At 41.1% G+C, this 21,329-nt stretch overlaps 1 protein-coding gene across 4 annotated transcripts; it reads right to left on the bottom strand.

Annotated features, from left to right (window-relative positions):
• Positions 1 to 9,145: 9,145 nt before the first annotated feature.
• On the bottom strand, positions 9,146 to 19,933 carry lhx9 (LIM homeobox 9). 4 transcript variants are annotated; one of them, XM_034677477.1, is made up of 5 exons: positions 19,239 to 19,933; positions 18,227 to 18,429; positions 16,903 to 17,258; positions 13,195 to 13,397; positions 9,146 to 10,110 (listed from the first exon to the last, which is right to left on the bottom strand). In XM_034677477.1, exons 1-5 carry the CDS (start codon positions 19,416 to 19,418, stop codon positions 10,054 to 10,056), a joined length of 999 nt encoding a protein of 332 aa, XP_034533368.1. In that variant the 5' UTR covers positions 19,419 to 19,933; the 3' UTR covers positions 9,146 to 10,053. The 4 variants fall into 4 exon arrangements, with proteins under 4 accessions (XP_034533368.1, XP_034533376.1, XP_034533351.1 ...); XM_034677485.1 differs by having other exon boundaries at positions 16,903 to 17,255; XM_034677460.1 differs by lacking the exon at positions 9,146 to 10,110 and adding an exon at positions 10,532 to 12,644.
• Positions 19,934 to 21,329: the final 1,396 nt, after the last annotated feature.

Raw genomic sequence — 21,329 nt, 5'->3', positions numbered from 1 at the left:
AATACCGCGAGATTCAACAGAGGAACTCAAACTCACATCACAACAACTCTCTCTTTCTACTTTAGAACCATTCACATCAACATTTCTCTCCTTTGGAATCCTCTACCAGTCAGGGTCCGGGAGGCAGACACCCTCTCTACTTTTAAGAGTTGACTTCAAACTTTCCTTTTTGATGAAGCTTATAGTTAGAGCTGGATCAGGCTTGGACTAGGTCCTAGTTATGCTGCTATAGGCTTTGACTACTAAGAGAACTGCTGCTGTGGTCCTCCCTGACTTCAAATGTATGGGAGTTAGAGCCTTCAGTTATCAGACTCCTCTCCTTTGGAATCCTCTACCAGTCAGGGTCCGGGAGGCAGACACCCTCTCTACTTTTAAGAGTTGGCTTCAAACTTTCCTTTTTGATGAAGCTTATAGTTAGAGCTGGATCAGGCTTGGACCAGCTTTTGTTATGCTGCTATAGGCTTAGACTGCAGGGGGAACTGGCGCACTGACACACTGGGATCCTAGCTCACCTCCTTCTCCCCCAACCCCTTCATCACTTACTTTAACTCTTCCTGTCCCATTGAAAGTTACTAACCATAGACCTTTCTGGAGTCCCTGAGCTCCCTTGTCTCGTAGGTTCCTCTGAGCTGCCGTAGACGTCCTCCTGCTGATACGGACGTGCTGGACTCCAGCTGATACGGACGTGCTGGACTCCAGCGGCAACAGCTTCTACTACTCATCTCATCACTATCACCTCTCTCTCTTACTCCCCTCTGTCTGTCTTTCCAGACCCAACTCGGTCGAGGCAGATGGCTGTTTAACATGAGTCTGGTCCTGCCTGAGGTTTCTGCCTGTTAAAGGGAAGTTTTTCCTCGCCAATGTAACTAGCTAAATACTGTGAGGTGCAATGCTCATGATGGATTAAGGTGGGGTCAGACTGAATCTTACCCTGTCTTGAAGTTGGGTCTCTGTTCATAATTTGACATAGAGTGGTCTAGACCTCCTCTGTTTGTAAAGGGTCTTGAGATAACGTTTGTTGTGATTTGGTGCTATACAAATAAAGATTGATTGATTGATTGATTGAACATGCCTGAGCTGTTTACAAGATATTAGGAGAGAAAGGATGTGATAGTAAGGTTGGAAGTGGATTCAAGAGAAGAACTTTACAGTCCAGGGCACAAGGTGAGGTCCTTCAACACAGGGGTTCCCGAACTTTTCAGCCCCAGACCCCCAAAATATTGGTGCCAAAGTCTTGTGACCCCCACTGTCCCTCAAAGTGATTTAATGTGGCTTCATTTCGCTAGTCTGCAGAAAGTTAGCCTACTGTCGTAAATTGCTGCCCGTGATGTGTAGATGTAGAAGGAATCTTTGTGTCACCGGCTTGCTTGCATAGTAATGTGTTTATTACAAGAATGAAAACCAGTATCGAACAAGCACCCTGAATGCTTTGGAGAACAGCTCTGCAAATCTGCTGACTCCCAGAAGGCTGTTGACCAACACCCTTTATAGATCTGAGAGCCAGTGACATAGCCTACTACAGAGCACAAACTTATCTTAACATCTGGTCTGTTATTGTACTGTCCTTCAGCTATAGCTGCTGACTTAAGGGTCGCAAAAACTTGTCCCTGAGAGTCTGAAACAACATAGACTTCTCCTTGACTGGTTTTATGTCAGATACTTATTTTATGTCAGATACTTCACTACCTATATGAGCATGTGGCTGCGTTTCCTGTGCCTTTATGAATTAACTTACTGCTACTGATGCTTTCAATAATAAACTGTTCACTAACCCTAAATTTAGGAGTCATCTGACAAAAAGAAAGGCAGAAAACTCATTACATTTTCTATTTTCAAGGTTTTATTTCAAGGTTAGCTACTTTCACTTTCATTTTACATTCGGGAAGACATCTCACGACCCCCCATTTGTGTTTCACGACCCCCCAAGGGGTCCCGAACCACACTTTGGGAACCCCTGCTTTAGAAGTTGGCTTCTTAGAATTGTATATCATTGATGAGTTGGATGAACAAAATGTTATTATGGGGCTTTTAAGGCACAGTGAGGCTGGGGTATGTACACAAGAATGACCGGTGCTGTCCCCCTTGATATGTGATTGGCCATCCCAAAATCCTGAACTGTGATTGGGATTTTAAGAGGTCTGATTTTTGTTGAAATCAACTATGTGAGCTGTGTTGCAACAATAGACTGTATAATTAATGGGCGTTGTATCCGTGACATCACCCATCTGTTTCTGAAGCGCTGTTTTAAAGCCAATCATCGGCGGAGCCATACTGGAACTCAACCAAACTTCTGTTGAGCTAGTCAGAGGTAAAGAGGCGGGCTTTAAGGCTCCTCCCAACAGCTACAGTGTTCCCACCACATGGCCCAGAGTTACAATAGTGTCAAGATACAATGATTCTGTGATAATAAATTACGATATAACCAAATGATGATGCATCACAATATCTGATTAACTGAAGACTACAAAATACCCCCAAAAGGTGCAGGATCAAGACATGAGCACCACATATTTTATATTCGGCTTTGGCACCATGTGAGTGCATGCATACTTAATGTCATACCTGCATGAGTCAGTGCCCCAGCTGGGCCACCTCAGATATTCTGGACACACCCCTGCTTATGTATGGGAAGTTGGCAGGTGTGTGCAGCATGGTTTGTAGCACCTTTTTTTGTCATTGGTGGCTGATTAAGATGAAGCCAATATAACTTCTTCATGCATTTTAGTTTGACCTTGCATCTAATAGTTTGTGAATCTTCAAATTATAACTCGGTTTGAAAAGTAAAGTATTTCCCACTTGTTGTATAGATTGGCATGTACTGTAAATTACACTGCAGCATCACACAATTAATCTGAAGTTTAGCTTATGAGTAAATATACTGAGTTATTCTCAATCCCTGAGGAGACAAATATTTGAATCCACTAAAAAACTGGATGGATCTGTTGTTCTGACTTCGTTTGTTCTGAACATGCATGGTGATTCGTTGAGGGAGAGAGACAGAGGCAGCCGAGTCTTAATGGATTCTCCTGAGCACACATAATAACCTGCACACAGTCTTGCTCGTTGTCATTACACACATAGAGACTGCAGACTACCCACACATCCCATGACACACACACACACACACACACAATCTGTACTTGTGAATATCATGAGAGTTGATTGACAAAAAATGGTATTGCAGATTGACTCGCATGGACAGCGAGAGCATCTGGAATTGATCAGCTTACTTTGCTTTGATAAAAGCTTCAGCGCTGATTTCAGACTGACAATTCAAACACTGCTGATACACAGGAAACACATCTGTCTGCTTCCCATCCCCATTGTTAATAATCAACAAGTTAGGTGGGGTTGTGTTTTTTCTGCCTACTTCAATAGCCTTTTTTGTTAACCTCACTGCAAATATGGAAAAGGGAGAGATGCCTGGAGTGTAGGATTTTTCCCCCTTTTTCTTCAACAACAGTTGAAGATTAAAAGAAACGTCTCACAGAAATCTGTCAATTCTGTATGTGAATAATGCTGTGTGGAATTTAATGGCATGAGTTATATTGGGTTTCCTCTACACCCACATTTTCTTTCAATAAGATCAATGGCGCTCAGTGACAGATAGGGACGGTCTTTTGTATCTTCAAATTTCAGGTTTCTGAGGGAATAATTAGATGGATGGATGAAAAGTAATGCATCAGTCTGCGGAGGGAGCTGCACCCAGAGATCCTCTAGTTCAGCACATGCATGCCTCCACGTCTGTTTGGTGGAAAACTGTTTAATAATCGTGCAGAGGATCCATTGTTCTAAAAGTGGCTCTCTGCACTGATCTGCTGCTTTAAACCAATAGCAAACTTTTTGTGTTCTTTTTGCTGATACTGTTTATTTTAAAGGGAGGATTTCCTTTTGATTCGCAGGGAGATTTTTTTTTGAGCATGAAGAGAGTATTGTCATCTTTTTCACTTTTTTCCCCTTCAAACTTTCCCGTGTCGCTTGCAGGTAACCAGAATGGAAAAGGTTCTCCCTCCAGGGGAAATGTAGAAGGTTGAAGCGCTGGATTTATGGAGGTGCTTTAGACGTTTTACTGTAAACGTGAAATTTAACTCTGATGTGTTGGAGAGAATCTTGTCTTTTTTGCACCCGCAAATTAAAACTGTGACAAATATCAATCAACACAAAGTGTGATGACGAGTATTTTTTTAATTATTTACTAAACATCAACATCTTTTGCTGATTAATATGAAGAGAGACAGCGAAACACACCCTGATGAAACACGTCTATAAGTCTGGAATAAGAGCTAATTTTAGATCACATTGAGGCTGTAAACTCAAGTGATTCAGACTGCAGAGCAGCTCTATCAAGGCCTGTAATATTCTTCTATGACATGCTCCATTTTCCTGTTTTCTTCAACATACAAATTTTGCTGCATTTCTACCTGTGTTTTTCATTGCTAAATATGCAGAAATTTTGCACCCAGGGGCTGAAAGCACATTTTAAGACACTTGAAAAGAAAAAAATGTTGATGTTTTCACTCATGTCTTTTTTATTTCACTCTGTGTTGTTGATCTGGCTCAGGGGTGAGGTACGACTGCAGCGTGGTAGAGACAGAAGCTGCAGTCAAAGCTCCTGTGATCGGGTGCACACTTCATAGAGACCAGCAGATGGAGGGGAGAGAGGGAGCTGCGTGCATCCTGAAGGTTTAGCAAGAACTGAGAGGTTACACTCCACCAGTACAAAGCTGACCTGTCACACGCTGAAACATGCCGTATATCAATGCAGAAGAGCTTCCTGTTTATGTACCTCGCTGAGCACAGCTATCAGAGGAAAAGAGAGAGGGATTACAGATGAAAATATGTAGGAAATGTTCTCTCGCTCTCTCTCTCCTCACAAACCAAGGCAAACTTGGAGGCAGCATGCACGTGACGCCTGCATTTCCATTTTCGACGCTAATTAATGTTGCTTTGTCTTCAAAGTGCAATTGCAACCGGTAGTTATCAGCCTTGATCGCAGCATTTTCAAGGTTGTCTAGATGTGAGCCGTCACACAACAAATACCTGTAAATATAGAAAAGAGGCACAACAGAGAAATAAAGGGATTATGGCGTGTGGAGAGCTCTGCGCAAATGAGGCACAGGAGAGATAGTCTGTGATAATGTGAAGGACAAAACTGACAAAACAGCATATTATTTCTGCCTAGATCACTCTATAAAATCTGCTTTTCTGTTTTTGTGCGTCTGTGTTGTGATGTGGAGTGTGTACATGCATGTGTTTGTGTGTTTCTTGTCTTGGCGCGCACCCAGCTCAGAGGATCTCTCCACCTGCTCTGTATCAACCAGCAGGGCAGGCCTCGGTCTCTCACACACACACGTACAGGAAAACACACACATGTACACACACATCACAGTTTAGCTGTGTCTCATTCACATCGTCACCCCTCTGACATCTGCCCGAGTGCGTGTGTGTGTGTGTTTATGTCTGTGTGTGTTCCAGTGCTGCTGTGTGTTAGTGTTAGCAGACCGGGTTGGTGTGTGAGGTGAGGTTAAGTAGGTGCCTAGCAATGAGAAGAGGGAACTGAGGCGGAACTGGCAGAATATCACACACACACACACACACACAGAGAGACACGCACACATGCTAACACACAAGCAGTGACCATAGAAACAACACAATCAGAGCAACGTGTAAACTGCAGGTGTGGCCTATGCCTCAGTGATCATCCCATACTTTGTTTTGACCCTGTCGCCTGTCACTGTGTGTGTATAATGTGTGGTAATGCCCGTGCGACCATGTGTGTGTGTCTCCACAGATCTTGTAGAGCATATTCAGCAGTGTGTGTAAACTACAGTCATCTGGCTGCCGTTCGTGTCCACACACACGTTGGGATTCGAGCCATAGTTTTGATACCTCCATGATGTTGGCTGTCACTGAGCAGTATATGATGTCATTAGAACCAAGATAAGATAAGATGTATTGATCCCCTGTTATGTGGATTAACTTGATACAACCGCTGAAAACTTAGAGAAACATAATATCGATGGGAATAAAAACTTAGATCAATAGAAATTAATTTTGGAAACTATTTACACTGTAAAAAAAATCACTAATTTTAGGTTGAATGTTCAGAAAAATGCACAAATTGATATTTTTATTTATTTTTAGGGCTGTTAGTTAATTGCTTAGGGCAGCTGCAGAGAGACACAGAAATGTGTGAAGTACAGAGCAGACGAAGACATGCCAGAAAGGGTCCATACCAGGAGTCAAACCTGCACTCACTGCATCAAGAGCCATACCCTCCTTGCATGGGGCTTCAACCACTAAACCAAACCAGCACACCTTGTATCTTAATTGAAAGGCCCAAATGGAAATTTTCTTCTGTATTTTCTGTAATGAAAGGTACATTTGAGTGCTTATCTTAGCAGGGGCGTGTCCAGAGATGTGCCCACAGTGGTGGCATTGCCCGTACTTGAAATCTGATTAGCCACCGCAGGGGTCAACCCAAAATCCTAACTGATGAGTGGCTGTTGTTGTTCCTGTCAGAGGGAGAATTGATGTTAAAATTAACCATTAGGACAGTGTTGCATGTGTGCTGTGTGATGCTAGTAGTGTTGTGAATTTAGTAGCATGTGCAGGAGTTTATTTGATAGGCCAGCTGAAGAGAGACAGGAAATGTGGGGAGCAGAGAGAGGGGGAAGGCATGCTGCAAATTGTTGAAGCTGGGAGTCGAACCCACGACCGCTGCAACAAGGACTATAGCCCCTGTATATGGGGTGCGCACTTGAACTGCTAAACTACAGCGCCCCATTTCTTAAGTTATTTTTGGAGCTGTTAGTTGATTGGTTAGGGCAGTTACAGAAAGACAGGAAATGTGGGGAGTAGAGAGCGGGGGAAGACGTGCAGTTAATGGTCGAGGTCGGGACTTGAACCAACGACTCCTGCAATGCAGACTATAGCCTCTGTACATGGGGTGCACTTAAACTGCTAAACTAGTGTTGCCCCATTTTTTAAGTTATTTTTGGAGCCGTTAGTTAATTGGTTAGGGCAGCTACAGAGAGACAGGAAATGTGGGATGTACAGTACAGAGCAGGGGAAGACATGCCGTAAAGGGTCCAGACCAGGAGTCAAACCCATGACTGCTGCAACAGTGTATCTGGCACGCGCTTAAACCATTAGGATAACAGCACCCCATTGCATTACTTTAAAAATATATTCATATATACTGTATAAATTGCCATTTTCACCTGAAGGGAGACAGGAACTGTTGGGTGTAGAAGCGGGGGAAGACATTCAGCAAATAGTCGAGGCCGGGAGTCAAACCCATGATCGCTGCTACAAGGAGTATAGCCACTGTAAATGGGGTGCATGCTAAACCACTAGGCTAATGGCGCCCCATTGCATTACTTTTTAAAATTATGTTATTGGGAATCTTCACCTTTATTGATAGGACAGCTGAAGAGAGACAGGAACTGTCAGGAGTAGAGAGCGGGGGAAGACATGGAACAAATGGTCGAGGCCGGGAGTCAAACCAACAACCTATGCAATGAGGGCTACAGTCTCTGTATATGTGGTGTGTGCTTAAACCACAAGGCTAATGGTACCCCGATGCATTACTTCTTAAGGTTAAAAAGTCATACATAGGAACAAAACATCAGCATGATACTTCAATGTAAGAAATAAAAGTAGATTTGAGAAGTGGAGACAGTGAGGGCAAATTACTGTTCCTTACTTATGTCCGTTTGCACACATACTTCACACCAACCCTGCACAAATGAGTTCCTGAGTTTGGTCACCCCAGTCAAAAGTCTGGACACGCCCCCAGGAAAGGCAGGCCTTGCTGAAGAGAATGGCCTCAGTTTGTAGGAACCTGAACCTGATACACTTGGATGTACCTGGGTCACAAACTAGATCGATCACAGAGGTAGTTCCTCTGTCGTTGCACTTCATCTAATCGACATAGATTGGATGTTGTTTTATAATTATCTTTTTCATTCATGCAACTTTTTGTTTAAAGCTTCTGGTGTGTTATGTTGGATTGTGTTTTTCTTCCCCATGATGCAGTCTGTTAAAAAGAGTCAGCACCGTTGGAACTGTTTTTGTACAGTCACTGAGCATGACGAGGTAATACTGAAAGCTGAGGAGGATGCTGATTGGCTGAATCAGCCGTCCTTTCTTACCTGTTGGAGTCTCTTCTCACACACAATGACATCAACTCTTACAGTATGCATCATGTAAGAGTAAGAGCTGCAGGATGGTGTTAGGGTTCATCCGGGTATGATACATATTAATATTAGGGTCTTACAGGAAGTCAGCGGTGATGCTTAAATTCATGGAGGCAACAAAGACCATCATTCATCCTTGTGTGTTTTCATTATTCCAACTCTTGAATATGTTGTAAATAAAAACCTGGAGTAAGGTGAAGGAAGGAGGTGTCTGGTCAACCCTGCTTACACAAACAAACACACACACACATTATGCCGATAAGATGCATTCCAGCTCAGCAGCAAACCCCTGAAATTCTTGTCAACACGAGGCCGTGATGTTGTCCAGAATTTTTTATCCTGCAGCTCCAAAAAATCTGAGCAGGGCCGGCTGTTTGTTTGTGTCTCCGCTCTGGTCCTGCTTCCTGTAGCTCTCTGTGGTGTCAACCCGCCCACCGCCGCCGTCCTCCCATCAGACCCGGAGAAACACGGTCCTGCTGCCACAGCCGCGCACGCCACCCTGGCGACTGAGGTTTCTTCTTGGACTGACTGAAGTGTTTGCTGTTTCCCACATTGTTGGAATTCAACACCAGCCTGTTTACTGGTCCCCATGTGGCTTCAGTCTCCCTCTCTCCCTCCCCTCTTCCCTCTCTCTTTTTTCTGCCTCCAGAATACACCTTTTTAAAATTTTTTACATGGCATACATACCCAGCATTCATATCAACTAATGAGACAGAACTCTGCCAAACACCTCACTCAATCAGTGTTTTTTGCCATGATTGGGTACATATGTGTTATATACGACTCCACCTGGTCATTGCTTGAGTTTCTTTAAACCTTTAATGTGTGGCTACTCTTCAACTGTCTTCCTGTGTCAGAGAATCCATGAGATTTGTTGCAGACTATAAATAGTTGTAATCTATAGGAGCGTTTTTCCACTGTGAGGCACTATATGGGCATCAGGGACATTGTTTCATATACTTTATTTTGCAGCTGACAGTGAATCATACAATGAATCAAAGGAAATCATATACATCTCAAGGAAAAATGTTAACAAGATGATGAGGCGCATGCAAAATGAGAATCTCTTCTTTATCTGCTTTGTTTTTTTTTTCACTTCCTTCCCTCGGTACAGCCAGATGGCAAAGCTCCAGCTCTGCAGTCCTCTTCATACACTCATCACATTTGATGGGCGTCCTGCTGCCGAGTTTCAAGGAGGCCATGTGTTTACGAAATGACACTTGTGACAAAAGAAAACTTCTATTTAGCAAGCTGATTCTAGGGTGGGGTGCATGGGGGCAGCAGCGTGTGTGCGGTGTGTGTGTGTCAATGTGTGTGTGTGTGTGGACAAAGATTGAGGGAATGTGCTGTATATGTTGGTATTACATAGGAGCAAGGCAGTGGGAGAAGGGATATATATGTAGTAAGTGTGTGTAAGTGTGTGTAAGTGTGTGTAAGTGTGTGTGTGTTCATACCAATAAAATCCATACCGTCTCTGTTTCCCTGTTGGATTCCTGCTGTCTTTTCACCACATCCTGTACCTTTGTGTGTTTTTTTTTTTAACTATAATACAATACATCTTATTTTCATTGTTATTCATTTATCATTCCAATACAGTCGTTTGTTTGTTTGTTTGTTCCACATTGATCTCATATCATACACCGTGGGTTCTCCTCCGCTGATGGATTCAAACATTCAGGACAAACTTTTGTTTTAAAAAGAAAAAATCATCTGTTGTACATTTTGTGACTAAAACAGGATTTCTCTCGTCTGTTGTTTATTTGTTCTCAATATGCTATCATCTTATCCTAATATTGTCTTTGTCTTCAATGGTGAGGATTTCCCATCAAAGTTTTCCCCTTCTCTTAATACTTTAGGGAATTTTCAAACGTCGGGATGTATGGCTGTAATGCCCCAAGATTTGTTCTCCCTGAAAGAAACGATAGAGTAAGAATATATTAACTACAGAGCAACCTGGCTTTACGGGGTCTGCATTTAACTCTTAATTCATTTTAGGTTTACCAATATGCTATGCATAAATATATATACTATAAATGTATATAGATATATATATCAATATATGCTTTGAAGCATTCCTTTGATTTAGATTTTAAAGGCATGTTCATGCATTAAAAAGCAAATTTTTGACTGCAGGGTTTAGATGCAAATCCATGGGGCATTACGTTAAAAACCATAAACATCATAAAATAGGAAATAGAAATTAAAAATGGAGGCAAAAATGAGGACGTCTAACTGGTCATTAATAACTGAAAGCTTTCTCATTTGTTGATGTGATAAACGATTTAAGAGAGAACACAAAAAATGGCAAGTGTAATGAAAAATAAAACCCATTTAAAGCAAAGTATTTTTATTCACACAAATTTAATAAGATATATAACAACCGTTTGGTCCATAAATATTTAAGGGGAAATAGTTTCTATACACCATCTTTATCAAGAAACAGGGAAACATGGACAATCTTGATAGAACACTTACTGTACTCAACTATTAACACGAAGATCAATATATAAGGTTCTTGGATTACCCAACTATATCTGAAAGAGTGCACAAATGCTTTCTATGACATCGCTGCCCCCTTTTTAACAGGATACACCATAAAAAGATCTTCGGAAATAAGATGCAAAACAGTACAAAACTAGTGAGGCGTCAAAAGGATGTGAATCAGTTAACAAAGAACACATAGATCCTGAATTTCACAAACTTTCTCCCAAGTTATAGCATAAGGCACATAGTAGAACTGAGTTAGGCATCTACTTCAATAAGTAGATTTAGAGAACCACTTTGTTCTACAATAGAACAAATTGTGACGCTCACAATGAAATGTTGAAGATTTCTTTCTTTTCTCTCTATCTTTCAGCCAGAAGAAACATGTTTTTGGTCTGTTCAGTGGCAAGTGTCTTTAAAGAAAGTATAAATATGGCCAAAAAGGAGAACACATGGACGATGATTTCCCACTGGCTGCCTCTCACTGTACGACTCCACCTTTCTGAGGTCATTTGAATGTTCATGTCAGCTCTACAAATCTAATCTGCAGCGTCGCAACCGTTTAACGTCTAACCTCGACTCCTTTCCCTTTTAAAATCACATTGTTACCCTGAGCAACATGATAAAAACAATAATGCACTTTTCACTGGGCAGTATATTGTCACTGTGCAATTGAGTTTAGCTGTGGATCTATGGATATGTTTGCTAGGATTCATCCATTAGACTATGGTTAATCTATGAGGCCAACAAATCTGAAAAAGTGCTCTGTCATGAAAAAAAAATCCATGACAACAGTGTCCAGTAACCAATTTCCAATCTGGCCGATTTATGATTTTCAGATTCCATCAATATGACTGCATTATATGTTGAACAGTTACCACTGTACAGAATATTTTCCTCTTAATCACAGTAGATTTATTAATCAAGACATAAACGTATGTTGTTAGCATCTACCTGCCATGAAAGCTGCAATGGTTCGATGCTCATAATGCAATTTAGACGCTTTCATGAGATATTTGAATGCCTGATTCCATCCAACTCAGACTGAAACATTCAGAAATAATTAAAGCCTGTTTTCTGGAGTTACCCATGTACAGAACATTCTACAAGTTTATTCCCAAATTATTCCAAAACAGAAACATAAATATATAAATCGTTAAGTTGGATAGTGCGAACACAGTGCATACACATACAGGATTCTGAGGGCAAAATATTTGTGTAATTTTAAATTTACCAATTATCCATAAATTAGAAAGGGCTTGTTTTTCATCATAATTCAATACAAATGTACAAATCAAGTCAAATCAAATATTAAATCTAGTTTTCCAGACAAGCTTCAAGTTAAGTTATATTTTTTTTCTGGTAAATTGGTTGTGGAATCCGTTTGACTTCAGAAATGTCCCGTTCAAAATCAATCTCTGCAAACTGTAACTCAACTACAGACACGGCTGCCATGTGGTTTCAGATGCTACACATTAAAATGATTTCCATGTGTTTTAATGTGGTCGCTGCTGTTCTTGCTCTTGTTGTTCTTGTTTGTGTACACAGTACAGCACTTTCTGTTCCAAGGAGCTGTCTCTGGTAGATTTAAAGGTGTCACTTAAAAAAATAAAATGTAGATCGACAAAAAAAAAAAAGAAAAAAGAAAAAAAAAACAAAACAAACAAATCAGATAAAAAAAATCAGTCTGCTAGAGACAGCGTGTTAGAAAAGGTTTGTCAAGGTAGTTTGTGAAGGGCTCCCCGAATCATGGCTGTCCAAACTAGATGTGACGGAGGTCACTACAGTGATAGAGGGGTTTGTCAGGTCTGTTAGTGTGGCCGCGCTGGAGGGGGGGGTCAGGGCCCCACTGTCAGATGAGGGTGCAGGGAGTGAGGTGCCATCAGCCTTATCAACACCTCCATTCTCCTGTCGCAAAACGTTCCTTCTGAATTTGGCTCTTGCGTTTTGGAACCAAACCTGCAAACCAATCCCAGTGTGGCTTTTACTTTTTGAGTTTACGATTAATTTACCAAAAGATATCAAGACATCGTTATCACAGCTAATACGGCATCAAGGTGCCCTCTCTTTAAGTATAGAAATCTTAATATTGCAGTTGTCAATACATTAGTTTGAGCTTATAGGGCAAATAACAATGAAGCAGTTAGCTCCTGAACACTGAGTATAATTATGTGGATTTAGTAGAAAATGAAACAATAATTCTTCTACTGTTTTCTCTGAGCGAGCTGAATTACTCCCTCCTTTGTTCCACAAACACAACATGTGCACTCAGATAATCAAACAGAGAAACTAGAGTTTTAAAATTAAGTTGGACTGCTCTCCTTTCTGCACCTATTAAAATAACATTTTTAGATAACACCCCGTGGATATACATCTAATGACTACATGGACCAAACAAAATCAAAGATGACTTGAATGGTAATACTGGATTGAAATGAGAGGGCAGGGTGCATGCACAGGTGTGGTGGGGGTGATCAGATAAATAGGGAACAAATGCCTCTCTGCTTACCTGTAGAACTCTCTTTGTCAGGCCTGTTTTCTGGGCCAGCTGCTTTAAGTCCTTGGCATCTGGGTTGTGGTTGATGGCAAAGTAGGATTTCATTGTCCGCAGCTGATGGTGCTTGAAGGAGGTCCGCATGCGTTTGGTCTTCTGCGCTGGAGGGTAGGACTGCTGGTCCCGGTCCAAGTGATCCGTGTCGTTCTCGTTACAGCCTGAGAGGGCAGAGAGCAGAGCACAGGAGGGCGTTAGGGTCGGAGAGAGAGAACTGCAACAACATTTAGCTGTGATTTCTCTCCCTAAAAATGAGCCTTTTGTGTGACAATTAGATTTCACTTTTCATCAGTGACGGTGATAATAAAGCGGATTGACTCCACTATCAAGATTACATTATTCAAATCAGGAAAGTGCTTCAATCTGATAATACACATTCGCTTTAAGGCCAAACTTTAAACCTCATATCTTACATAATCAGGTTTCAGAAAACAGTATTTAGCATGTATGATTAGGGCTTTTGCAAAATGATTACTTCTCCAATGATGTGCTGTGCGGACAGATTTTATATGCCAGATTATCAATTACCAAACATCAAGGAAGTTATTGAAATGACGGCGTTAAAATTAATCTGGAAATTGCAGCATGTTCCAAATTGAGTAATAATAATCTGTGTTTTTAGATTTTAAAAAAGAAGCACAATATTGTGTTTTAGCATGAATGGGCGCCATTTTTTAACAGCTTGTAACTTCAGTTGTAAAACATTAAAAGATAGTGAAATGCAAAAATGTATGCACTTCCTTAAAACCATATTTGGCTAATTATTACAGCTGAAACCTTTACTGACTGCAGGTATTTAAAAAAAACACTTATTTTATTACAATTAATTCTAATTGTTCCTTAATTTTGAAGTGCTGTGACAGAGGAAATTCGGACGCCGAATTAATACTTGAAAGTTAAATCAGCAGGTGATTGTTATGCACAGCACAATGATCATGATTTAGCTTTTTCTGAATAGTCTACCCAAAGTGGATCAGCTTTAATGCAACTTATTTTACATAAATGCAAATAAGAGAGAGGGAAAAAAAAGACAGCAAATACTGAGCATAATATTTCTTATTATAGAGTAAACTGTGTCTCTGTCAAACTGAAACAATGACCTGTTGTTATTCTCTGACTGACATCAAGTTAATAAAGCATCATTTTACATTGGGGATATAACAAATCATTCTAAATAAAGCAGATTTGTAAAACTGTATTTTCTCTGTTTTATGTATTGTGGCATGAATCCTGTTTTTTGTTTCATGAGATTTCTTTTTTGTTACATCCACACACACCATTAATAATCAATCACTGTCATGTGTGTTTTTTTCCTGTTCCAGCCCTTCCCTAGATTGTGTTTCACTTGATATTACCCACTAGGGGTCTCTGTATCCAAACAAGACCAAACTTCACCGAGTGGTGTGCAATACTCGGTGGACCCACACCTTTTCCCCTGTGAAAACAAACATGAATGTGCTCGCTAAAGCAGAAACAAAACCTCAAACAAAACCTCCGTCTATTTGTCAGGAATATGAGCCTCCTGATGTGCAGAACGAGACATTAACCCTCGCCGTCTGAGAGAGCCGTGAGAAGGGAGGAAGGGTTGTTTGGGATATTTTTACAGAAACAGAAATAAGAAGAAGAAGATAATACTCACACTGATCTTTTATTTTTATCCTATGATTCAAATGTTTACCTTCTATTAAGTTGACTGTTTTACTTTGTGTAATGTAATTAATTAATTGTATGATTAAAAGGGTATTTAACATTTAAAACTTAAATGTGTTGAATTATTTTCTGTTGTTTTAAAAACACAAATGAAAATGTAATAATTCCTCTGGGACTCTGTAGTGTTTGGCAATAAGACTGGGAGCACATCTTATATTATTTAACTGCACAAACAAAGGTCTGACTTTTCTTTGTTTTTACCTGATGGCTGCATTTTATTCCTATACTCTGTTATACTGGATTAAAAAAGAACTCACATATCTACAATACTTACTTCCACATTAAAGCATCCATGAGAATTTAATTATTTGCATAATCTCTTGGAATAGTGTTTGCAAAAAAAAAACAACCAACAACCAAAGGCCATTGAGCCGGAGTGCATGTACAGTGCTGTGCTCCCTGCAGCAGGCCCCCTGTGCACGGCTCTGTGTGTATCCCTGCATGAGAACTGTGCTGACCAGCGCTCAGGAGGCCACAGATTCCAACGTCACCTTTAATTAACGCAGAACAATTAACGCGCAGATTACCCTTATTCCTCCCTATTCACCGGGAACACAGGAAACTTGGCGCACAATGACAAACTTTCTCAACCGCACACTAATCCACAGAAAGCAACAACAAAATGGGGACGCTGCGGGGGGGTGGGGGGGTCGGGTTATAACACAGAGATTCAATGCATGATTGTAGATGAAACCTACTTTTTAAAACAGGGAGGGTTTGTGGAAACACTTTTGCTGTCCTACAATAAATACGCACTTTGTTATTTTGTATTAAATGGACTCTAATTCTAAATATAAGTGCACTCCCAAACTGCATTTATATTTATTTTTTGACCTGAATTACTCTAAATTATAAAAGTCGATTGGCACGTTGGAGGCGAGGTCAGATTTCGATCAACACACGCCTCAGTTTAAAGCACGGTGCGTTCAAGGCGCGTGGACAGGAGCTGAAGATCAATTAGCCCACGGCTGCAGGCTGCAGTCACACTCAGGCAATAATGCTCACCTACATTTGCATTGCCAACAGGACAGATGGATTCACATCAGACATGTAAGATAGAGTTGAGGCACTGAAGCAGGCGCGTGCACTACAACAACGAGGCAGGAAAAGAACGCTTCATTTCTAATTTTTAAAAATTACATTTGTTCATTTTTTGACTTAATTTGTGTTTTAAAACTTTAATCGGTCATGTCGTCGATTTTTTATAATTTAAAATCAATATAATGATTTGAAAATTGCAAGAACTATGGGCCTGTAGCCTATAAGAGAAGAATATAGACCATAGGTTTGAAAACAAGGTTCAAACATGGTAATTAAAAGGATTTAAAATGAGAACTACATTGAAAAACGTGATTCATTATTTAAAAGTACAGTACAAGATCCTCCTCAGCCCTCCATAATCTAGCTCCCTCCTGCATCACCGACCTTCTGCAGGAATACAATCCCACCCGCAACCTCCTCACCCATCTCCCCAAACCCAAGCACCGAACCTGGGGGGGTCAGGGCCTTCTCTGTTGCTGCCCCCACCCTCTGGAACTCTCTCCCCCAACACCCCAGACTCTCTCCCTCACTCATGATACTCAAATCCGGATTCAAAACCCACCAAGAAAGGCTCTCAATGTATAATTGATTTTAAAGAATGTCTCTGTGTTTTTATTTATATACTGTAATTGCATATTGTATAATTTATTCAGTGTAAAGTGTCTTAGAGAAACTTTTAATTCTCTTTTATAAATTAAATGTATTATTATTATTCTGATTATTATTATTATTAAAAGGTAAATAATAAGCTTGGTGTATTAGCTGTCACTGACATTGGGCCCATCTGCACACAATGGGGCCAAAAGTTAAATCTTTCAGCTACTTTTGCACCAAACAAAACATAAAGTTGGTCAACAGTTTAAATGAAATGTGTAACGTGTGTGTTTCCCTGCTGTAACCAGCACGCTGTCCCACCTGTGTAGCTCGGTATATCTATCCCCATGGCCGGGCTCTTCCTCTTCCTCGGCCTCCCCTTCTGTGCTGTCCCGGTCCCGTTGAAGTAGGGCAGGGTGAGGCCGCCTCCCTTGGCTGCCAGCTCGGCGAAATTGAGCTGGGGGTGGTAGTCCGGTCCCTGTACCAGCGTCTCGAAGTGGAGCCGGCAGTACACCAGGCTGTCCTTCATGCCGAAGTGGTCTCCCGTGGTCAGGGTTTTGTTGCAAGTGGTGCAAGTGAAGCAGCTCAGGTGGTACACGGAGTCTCGGGCGCGCATCACCATCTCCGAGGCCGATATCCCGAGGTGGCAGCGTGCGCACCTCTGCACGGAGAACCTTCTGGAACAGACAAATCGTCAAGACTCCTCAAACATGAAGCAGGTGATAAACAAAGAGAGGAAGGCCTGGACAGAAACTGCAGAGTCACAAGCTATATTAGAGGTTCTGGCACATATTGTGTCCTGTCTGACTTAAATTTAATGCCAAAACAAATCTAATCATTCAATAATATTCCAAGCAAATAAAGACACACATGACATCCAACAAGGCGTGAACAGGCCACATTTTTTATATCTAATTTTTGCACAATAATTGCAAAAAGTCACAATTTCTTCTACATTCAGTAATTATGTTTGTCAGTGTACTCAGCATTAAATATAAAGGTTGTCAGATAAACTAAAACTGGACCTGAAGTTTAAAAATGGTGGGAGAGCTAACCACCTTTTACAACACACAGCTGCATTTTTTAATATTGCTATTATATCATATTTTAAATGACATTTTGACACATGCGTGGTTTGCATAATCTGTATCAAATTGAGGACGATATGTTTTGACTTTACAGGATTTTTCCAGTGGTTGATTTTTATATCCGGGCATGCTGAGCCACTGTAGCATACCTGCAGTATAGGCTTTGTTTTGGAGTGAGTGACTATAACCCCCATTCTGTTATTTATCTTACACTGAGAGGTAAAGACACTATTGTAGCTGAAACACACATGAATGAATGGGTGTAGTACTTTTTTTTTAATATCATACCTTCTTTTCAATTAAAGCCATGCAGGGGGGCCTTGACTGACTGGTATGATTTTATACAGACTGGGAAAGGCCTAATTGGATTAGAAGGGTTCAACATAATTCCAGCTGAACAGACACAGCCTGTTGAACCAGGACTAACAATGGATGAACACAAGTTCAGTCCAAACAATAAATAAGACATTAAGTATTTAAATATCTTCCTAGAATGGGTGGGTTTTACGCGCGTCGTGCATGTGTGCGTAAAAGACATGAACCTTCATTTTTCTTACCTGTAGTAATCCTCCTTGCAATAGATACTCCCATCCTTGGCAAAACACGTTAGCTCCGACTCCAACGCGAGTTTACATTCACAGCATTTGAGACACCGCAGGTGCCACTGTTTGTCCACGGCCAGGAGGTAGTATCTGTCCGAAATCTTTCCCCCGCAGCCGGCGCACAGAGCAGGCTTCTCCGGGCTCATGGAAGGCATGGTCTGAGGCAGGGAGAGACAGGAGAGCTCAGGGACACTGGACTTGCCTGGAGGATATCTTATAATGCAGACTGAAATAGAGGCCTTGAGTTGTTTTCTGGACATGGAATTAAACTTTGTGTTGGAGGCCTTTTTGAAGAGACTTTAAACACGCCGGTTCGGTGTGTTCTCATGCAGGGGCCCTGAAGGAGGACCACCATCCCTGACACAGCTGGGTTTAAGAAATTAACTTTTAAGAAACATGCTACAGCTAACCTAGCAGTTTAATATTTTAAAACCCTCTTTAAAGTGAGGTAGTAAATTAAATAGGCCTGAGTTAAATAAAGGTAATTTAAATGAGCTTATTCCAATAATTAAGAGATATAATTTATCAGATAAAATAAGGGGAGGGAGTAATAATATAAAACAGAATTATTAATTCAGATTATTTTCTTCTGCAGTGATTTGAAGATATTTTACATTAAGAAATAAGACAGCTCAATTGTAAGATGTTTTATTATCCAGGAAAATTCTAAATAAATGTGTTTTTAAGTATTTTTTCAGACTAATTTAGCAGATTTGGAAATATATGTCTAAATCAATTTTAATACAAAATTCTTCATCCAAGAGAAAATGTTGGATTTGGACAAAGATTTAGACTGACATATTTTTCCATGATTCTACACAAAGACATAACTCCTCACTGGGTTCCTACTCACCCCCACACAGCAGTTCTCCCCTGTTTTAGTTCTCGGTGCCACAGTCGTCGTTTAAAGACGTTCCTGGCACTTTTAACATGAAATCAACCACAGCTCGACCACCACGGCTCTTACCGACTCTCTCCCGTTCAGCTGCATGCCCTTCGCCAGGCGCGACTCCGTTTTCGACCTCCTCTCCATCTCCTCCATGATCCCTTGGATGTGATCCCCGGAGATCCCGTGGAAAAGCATGGCTCCCGGTCCTGGACGCAACTTGCAACTGCCTGCCTCTGTTTTGCAGCCCACAACTTCCATATACTGTACTGCAGCGCTGCGCCCCGCTCTCTCAGCGCATCCAAACGGGGCTCTTAGAGAGGACAACACACCACCACCACCAACAGCAGCAGCAGCAGCACGACCCCAGAGACTCAGACCAGCTCCTCCACACAGTGCAAAGGCAACTGGAAGAAAGGGAAAACGAAGAAGAAAAAGCTACAGCATGTGGTGGGACGAGAGGTTCAGTGCAGCTGGTGGTATAGGGGTGCACCAGCTTTTTCCTTGTGCCCGTGAATGCCTCTCCTCTCCTCCAGGAAAAAAGATATAGTCCAACTGATGCGACCAACCCGGTGTGGAAGTGGAAATAAAGTAGTGGTGGTGGGGTAGGGAGGAGGGGAGAGGGGAGGGGGGGCTACAGTGTGAACACTCGCCAAAAATAATGACACAAAGTTTTTGTTGTTTCTTTTTTTTTTAAAGTGATTTCTCTCTCTCCCGGTTTTTCCCAGTCAGGGTTCCGTGGTGCTCGGAGGTCAGGTTGGGACTGCCTGGATTTGAGAACCGTGTCCTATTTGTGAGGAGCCCGCAAAGCCTGCCCAGTCTGAATAATTTGGTAGGAGGAGTTCCCCTCTCCCTCTCTCTCCCTCCTCTCCCTCTCTCTCACTCACACACTCTCTCTCTCTGTCTCCATCGCCACTGATTTCTATTCACCAACAAAGAGCTGTCACTCTTCCCTCAAAAACTCCAGATCCGTGCTGCGAGAAGGACCACTATTTTATGGTATTGACATTTTCATTACTTTTAATCCCCTCTTTACAAGAGAGGAGCTCTGACACGCACTGGAGAGGACTCAGACTAATTTTAAGTGAAATATTTGATTTATTTAACAAGACTTTTCAACAAACACTCATGTGTACCTTGTGCAATAAAAGCATTTAGAGGTTTATTTAAAAAAAAGGGTGATATATATAATCCTCATTCAGGGCTCAGATTAATTTTGAGGTTTATATTTTAAAATCTTTAAGAGTCTTTAATTAATTTTTGAAGTGTTTGGTAATCCTTAAATACCAAAATTACTGTGCGTAATTGCACGTGTGTGTATGTGTGTGTATAAATGTATTATTAAGGGCGGGGCAGTGATCAGTGATAGAGGGGCGGGGACACATTACATTAAACAATCCACACTTTTTTTTTTTAAACACAGAAATGACATTTTGTTTAACAAAATAAAAGCACCAAACTCGATTCAAAACCTCCTTCTATTTATAATAATCACATAACAGATATTTATCCTGCTTCTCTGATAACCTTAATTTAAAGAGGTGACAAAGCAAGCTCTCATTTAGATAAATAAGAGGCTAAACAGACCTCTCAGTGCAATTTTCTCTTCATTAAATGCGTATTAAACTGGGGATATTCACTGGGGGCCTTTTATTGACAGTCCCTCTGCTTTTTCTCTCTCTCTCAGGAATGAGGCCAAGGTCTCGTTTACCCAAACGAGAATTGATCTGACACTAACAGCAGAAAAAAAAAGATCCCAGATTTCAAGATATTTATTTTATTCTAAGCGAATATGCAAAAAAGCAGATAAATGCAAACTACATTTAAATAAAATGGGAGTTATTTTATTCTAAATTGGCCTGTTTTTATAAATTCAATGATTTGATATAATGTGTGTTATGGAGGCTGCACTAAAGATGTGTGTCGGATTTAAAGGGTGTGAAAACTCGTATAAAAACGTGCACACTCAAAGGCTTCACTGTCCTGCACACACAAGCCAAATCTGGTGACAACAAACCAGAATCAGAGCAGCTGAAGATCTGCACACACACACTCACACACACACACACACTCTCTCACACACACGCACACACGTTTTGACTTTAAACTCCAGATAACGAGCTCGATATTCTCCTTAAAACAATAGACACACTGGCTGAAGCTGTGACGCGG

This window comes from Notolabrus celidotus, chromosome 2 (assembly GCF_009762535.1).
Source record: "Notolabrus celidotus isolate fNotCel1 chromosome 2, fNotCel1.pri, whole genome shotgun sequence".
Taxonomy (NCBI): domain Eukaryota; kingdom Metazoa; phylum Chordata; class Actinopteri; order Labriformes; family Labridae; genus Notolabrus; species Notolabrus celidotus.
The sequence above is the reverse complement of the archived record's forward strand: the minus strand, read 5'-3'. Positions and strand labels throughout refer to the sequence as shown.

Bases quoted from the DNA above. Each gene is read 5' to 3' on its own strand.
- lhx9 (XM_034677460.1), bottom strand. From the start codon at position 19,418: ATGGAAGTTGTGGGCTGCAAAACAGAGGCAGGCAGTTGCAAGTTGCGT. The intron at 18,430-19,238 runs GTAAGAGCCGTG...TCCCTGCCTCAG, and splicing joins AGCTGAACGGGAGAGAGTCG to ACCATGCCTTCCATGAGCCC. The intron at 12,645-13,194 runs GTAAGCAGAGAG...ATTGGTTTGCAG, and splicing joins TGACAAAGAGAGTTCTACAG to GTTTGGTTCCAAAACGCAAG.